The following is a 6331-nucleotide window of genomic DNA, read 5'->3' on the forward strand; positions in this document are numbered from 1 at the left end:
TAATATTTAAATTAATTTTTAAATATACAAAAATAAATTAAACTCTGTTTGATTGTTTTTATATAATTTTTATATTTAAATTAATTTTTAAATATAAAAATAAATAAAACGCTTGAATTATAAAATTAAAGTTTTATTGCTGAAATTTATAACCTTCTGAGTAAATTTCAAACAAATGAACCAACGAATTTTCAAAAATATAATGCAGCCTCAGCCTCACCGTATCCGCGGGGACTTGGAGTGATGAGGGAGTGCTGTGCTTGCAGAATCTGTGGTCTTCCAAATTGCAGAGAAAGTAACTACTAACATAGTCTTCCGCGCCTTAAGCCAGAGAAGGGAGTTGAGTTCTTTCCCTGCCCTGCGATGGCGATGAAGCCGAAGACATCAATAATCAACTGCATGTTGTTTATCGTCAGTGCATGGACGCCTCTGCACCTCTTCGCAGCTGAGGATTTTAATAATTCCTACTGGGTTGATTGCGGGACCAACGAATATAGAGAAGGTAGCGATTTCCAGTATAATTTAGATGGGGTACTTGAATCATTGGTGGGGAGCGTTTCTATGACCGGATTCAACACTAGTGTTGAGGGCCAAAACAGCAGCAGTGCTGCTTATGGGCTTCTCCAGTGCAGGGGTGATTTAAATTCCTCGGACTGCGAACAGTGCGCATCGGGGACGAAGGCATTTCTTGTTGATAAATGTCACAACACCACATCTGGATTCGTTTTGCTAAACGACTGCTTCTTACGGTACGAGAATCATAGCTTTTACAACGATTATAATGAGGGAAGCGAGGTTATGAATCTTGTTTGCGACAGCAATATAAGCTATGTCCCAGAGCAGTTCGGAAATGCTACTGAGCAAGTTCTTTTAGATACCATCGAAAAAGCTGTGCAGAATCCCCGACTTTTCGCTACCGATAAAGTCGACAGTGATTTTTCAGATTCGAGGGAAATCTATGTCTTAGCCCAGTGTTGGATAGATCTGTCCCCAACAAATTGCCGGTCGTGCTTAGTTGCGGGTCGGTCAAAGATATCCGGTGCCGGTCGGTTGAATAATTCTGCCACGGCATGCGCAAGCGGAGCTAATGGAGCACGCTACCGAAGTAGGAACTGCGATTTGCATTACGAAATTTATAGCTTTTTCAATACTTCAATCATTTCATCTCCAGGCCAGAGTACTACAGAATCCGGTATTTCTGTCGCAGCTCTTATAATGGTTGTGGTTTTGTTCATTTGGAGAAATAAAACATATAGCCAATTTACAATATCGAGATAAGCTCTGGGGGGCTATAGTGGTTCTGTTAAGATTTTATTCGGTAAGTAAACATAGGCTATATGTGTAAATTTGCAGGACGGAAAGGCTCTAAGGTACTTCCGATAGTTCTAGGGGTGTTAGCTGCTCTGGCTGGATTAATTGTATCTATAGGCCTCTGCAAGTGGATTCGACGGAAACGTTGGCAGCGGATTCGTCTAACCAGAGGTCCGGATATTGGTAGGTCATTCAGTGTGCGCCGTATTAGCAGGTATCTTATGAACTGCTCGCCTACTGAAAAACCTCAACATAAATAGATGCGATGCAATTGTTTTTGCAGGTGAGGACAGAGAAATCGGCTTATCGATTCCTGAGGTGAATCCGGAACTCGTTTTTAAGTACCATATTCTGAGAGACGCTACTTCCGATTTTAAAGCAGAGAAAAAACTCGGCCACGGAGGTTTTGGGTCCGTCTATAAAGTGAGTGTTAAATCATTGCTTTCAATTGAATTAGGGGTTTGTTCAGCAAGAGCTCAAGATATAATGCAGAATATAAATAATTAAAAGCTGATTTAGAGTAAGCGTTAAACAATTGGTTTTGAAATATAGAGTTGCAAGCAATAGTCCCAAGTGATAATGGAGAATAGAAATAATTTAAAGCTGATTGATGTACAGGGGGTTCTACCTGATGGACGCGAGGTTGCAGTTAAACGGCTGAACATAGGTTCAACGCAAGGAGACGCTGAATTCTTGAATGAAGCAAATCTTGTCAGTCGTGTTAAACACAGAAATCTAGTGAAATTGCTTGGCTGCTGCGTTGAAAGCTCAGAAAGGCTACTAGTTTACGAATACCTCCAAAACAGTAGTCTCAACAAGTTTATATTCGGTTGCCTTCTCGCTCTTTAACGGCTTAATGGTTCCATGGATATTGATTTATTTCAGTTTGTGTATGTAGCTCGCTAATTTTCTTACTTCTGGATATGTATTAATTACAGATACAACAAAAGGTCATTTACTTAAATGGAGAGAGAGGTATGAAATCATAGTTGGAACTGCGCGCGGTCTGGCCTATCTTCACGAGGAGTCTGAGATTCGGATCATCCACAGAGATATTAAAGCAAGCAATATCTTACTTGACGATAAACACAGACCCAAAATAGCAGACTTTGGCTTAGCCAAACTCTTTGGAGAAGATCAGAGCCACGTCAGCACTAGAGTTGCTGGAACTTTGTAAGGATTATCTCTCCAGTTCAACCTATTGATGTCACAGTTGATTTAATAAATTATAATATATGAGTAAACTACAACTCATATATCTGAAAAATTTATATCATTTTAAGATGGTTAAGATATGGAGAGCTCACTGTAAATGGCATTATGCAGTGGCTACATGGCGCCTGAGTACGTCCTACGCGGACAACTGACAGAGAAAGCAGATGTATTCAGCTTTGGAGTGCTTCTACTTGAGATTGTGAGCGGAAGAAGGAATCACAATTTGGCTCAAGGCACAGAGTTTCTCAGCGAAGGGGTATGGCTCACATGGATCTCATCTTTCAGGTGCAAATTTTCTAAAATCTTCATATATAGCATTGGGATACCTTACTAATAAATGTTTTATGTTCTTTTTGTGTGTCGGGCAACCAGACATGGAGATTGTATAAAGCAGAAAGAGCTTTGGAAATTATAGATTCCACATTGGAGGGCAGTTATTCGTGGGAGGAAGGGAGCAGAGTGATTAAAATTGGTTTGCTCTGCACGCAAGCAGCTTCGTTTTTGAGGCCTTCAATGTCGCAGGTAGTGTCGATGCTGACAAGCGAGCGAGAAAATATTCCATCGCCAAGAGAGCCTGCTTTCGTAGATCTGCCTGGTGTGGGAATACGTGACCGAGTTAGCCGTGGTGGAGTTATTGAGCCTGACAGAACATCGAGCAGTGCAGCAACACCTGACCCTGACAGAACATCGAGCAGTGCAGCAGCTTCTTCCACGACACATTCCGAAATCCATTTTGCAGTTGCTGATCCTTCCAGAAGTGCCTCTTAGGATTACTTTATCTCCGTTGATTATATGTATTCTGGAGCTGAGATGAAATGGAATGGGAGGATTGGAATCCATGTACAAACATCTTCATTTACTTTAAATTTAAATGGAATGGGAGGATTGGAATCCATGTACAAACATCTTCATTTACTTTAAATTTAAATGATTGCACGCTAATTTTTTATTATTTTTGGTTGTGCAATTTTTTATTGGCTTATATTAAACATATTTATTAATGTGGTTGTGCAATCTTTTTCCAATATTATTTTTGTAAATGTTTTTAATTTTTTTTCATGTTTGATTTTTATCTAAATAATTTTCTCTTAGGTAGCAGTGGTTTATATGTGGTTAATCAGTTAAAAATGGTATGTGTATAGTTTTATAAGTTTAATATACATGGTTTTTTTAAGCACATCAATGATTAAATAGGGAAACAAAAAAATTCTATAAAGAGAATGGAAATCAAAATAGAAAAATTGGCCCTCTTCTTACTCGAGGCTATTTTGTGATTCTTCCTCAATTATGATACCAATTTGCAGGAAAGGAAGAGAAGGTTAGGCACAAAATAACACAAATTTCACACACACAATAATATGAGTTGTGGCTTTTCAATTGGTTGTATAAATTTGATTGGACTTGATTACAATGAAGTTGCTAAGGGGCATTTAAACTTTTTCATCTAGTAACTCGCCCAAAATAACTTAAGATGCACACACTCTAAATTTGGCCTTACCCAATTGCCACTTGCTTTGCCGTTGGGTGAAGACTCGGCCAAATTTGGCTTTACCCAATTGCGACTTGCTTGTCGTTGGGTGAAGACTCGGCCATTTTAAATTATTTTAATTTATTTGTGTGGTGTGTAGGATTTAATTTAATTTAAAAAATGTTACATGAACTAGTGTTATATGAAGCCTGAAGTGAGTTATGATTTTTTAGACATGCAGTATTGATAAATTATGGTATTACCCATGGTATCATAACAAAATCTATTTACGAACTCAAATAGAACCATAACAAAGTTTATTTACAAACGAAGAATCTCCCAGATAAAATGAAGATAAGTATTTTGATGCTTGTTATAAATTAATGAATATCCAAACTTACCAACCATATATAACTATGCTAGTGTAGATTTATATAATAACCTTATCTATAAAATTAAAATAGCATTTAAAAGCTAGAAATAAAACTATACATACATTTTCCTAATAGTATTGAGTAAGGATATCATATTTTCTTTTTACATTAAACATTAAAGTTAAAATCAAAATTTATTTGATTTTAATATTATTTTTATTTAAAATTTTATTATTTATTATTATTTTATTTAATAATTTTTTTTTAATAATAAAAAATAAAAAACGACTATATATTAGAATCTAATATATATACAGTTCACATATTGTGATTTGCATAAAATAATATTTTTATAAAAAAAAAATTAAAATGCATATATTATTGGTTTGGGTTTGACACATGATGTGGATGCCTATGATAATTTCAATTTTTGACATGGTATGTAATCCATAATAGAAATGGGTTACTGAATTGAAATATATTGATTATAGAATATATTTTTAAAATATTTAAAATATATAAATAAATAAATTGTTAAATTTATTTTTAAATGAAATATTAAATTTATTTTTAATTTTATATATTAAAAAAATGAAATGAAAAAAATAATAATTTAATATTACTTTTTTTAAAATAATTATCTAAATTATTAAATATGATTAAATTTGAGTATTGGTGAGTTTGTAGTTTTTTTTTTTCAATTCTCTCATTAGTGAAGTAAATTTATACAATGAGGTTAGAATTTTTTCATTACTGAAGTAAGTTTATACAATGAGGTCAGAATTTTTTAATATTTCTATTTGAATTTTTTTATTTAAAAATTATTCAAAGGTTTTTTAATTATTTTTATATTTATAAATTTAGTTTTAAGAAACTAATATGATTATTCACTGATTTTAATAATTTTATTTATTCTCTTTTTTTTTCAAATAAAAATAATAAAATTATATTTTCATAATGGATGATGTGTTTTATTTTTCAAATCTTTGTCAAGATAGTGATGTATGTAGTTGTTATGAAATTTTCAATATCATTTATTTTCTTTTTCTTCGAATCTTTTTCAAGATAGTGATGTATGTAATTGTTGTGACATTTTTAATATCATATTTTTTTATGAAATTAAAGTTGTTCTATTCAAAAATAATAATGCAATGAATTTAATTGTAAGTAGTTTATCAATCTATGAGAAAAAAATATATATCATTTTCTGACGTTACGTTTAAGATTTGATTTTCATAGTTACTCAAAATATATTCCAAAAGTTTACTATACTTTTATTGTTATAGATGATAATGTAATTGTATTATAACATGAATTATAGTTACCATGATTTAATAAAGATAACTCAGGTTGGCCAAATACTTTAAATTCTCCTTTCAAAATAATAATTAAAAACTAATATATATATATATATATATATATATATATATATATATATATATAAGTTAGTGCATTTATGTGTCTCATAAATATGTTTATTGGTTTGGTTTGTGGACTAAAGAGTTTTTCAGGTTTCCAAAAACAATCCAAACACAATATTTGAAAGGTTAAGCTAGCCTTCTCTTATAGAAGTCTCTTTAAAGTAGCTTTCAATTTCATATTTAAATTATAACAATTAGCAATCTAATTTAAATTAACTTTATTCACCTCATCTACTTCGAATAGACATTATTCATTTCATCTAATTAAATAGAAATACAATAGAATAGACATTATTCATTTCATCTAATTAAATATAAATACAATAAAAACATCATTATTAAATTTCTTTTTTCAATTCTCTTATGGATTATATATTCCTACATTTCTTTAGATACCCTTTTACTCTTCTTTTTAGTTAATTTCATATTAAATATGACATTTTGAAAACATATTTTACACTAAATTCTCACTGTATTACTAATATGATAATTTCCTAAAATTATCACTTTGTTTCAGTGTTGAAATTAAGTTTATCAACAAG

The 6331-nt window shown here is 32.2% G+C and overlaps 1 protein-coding gene across 1 annotated transcript; it reads left to right on the forward strand.

The window, feature by feature from the left end:
- Positions 1-363: 363 nt before the first annotated feature.
- On the forward strand, positions 364-3294 carry LOC149241680 (cysteine-rich receptor-like protein kinase 2). Its single transcript, XM_089370621.1, has 7 exons — positions 364-1192; positions 1354-1494; positions 1595-1734; positions 1930-2140; positions 2250-2484; positions 2638-2782; positions 2899-3294. Exons 1-7 carry the CDS (start codon positions 364-366, stop codon positions 3292-3294), a joined length of 2097 nt encoding a protein of 698 aa, XP_089226747.1.
- The last annotated feature ends 3037 nt before the right edge of the window (positions 3295-6331 follow it).

Source organism: Pinus tabuliformis, chromosome 8 (assembly GCF_031772625.1).
Source record: "Pinus tabuliformis cultivar Carrire ecotype Pingquan chromosome 8, CPIR1, whole genome shotgun sequence".
NCBI classification, from domain to species: Eukaryota; Viridiplantae; Streptophyta; class Pinopsida; order Pinales; family Pinaceae; genus Pinus; species Pinus tabuliformis.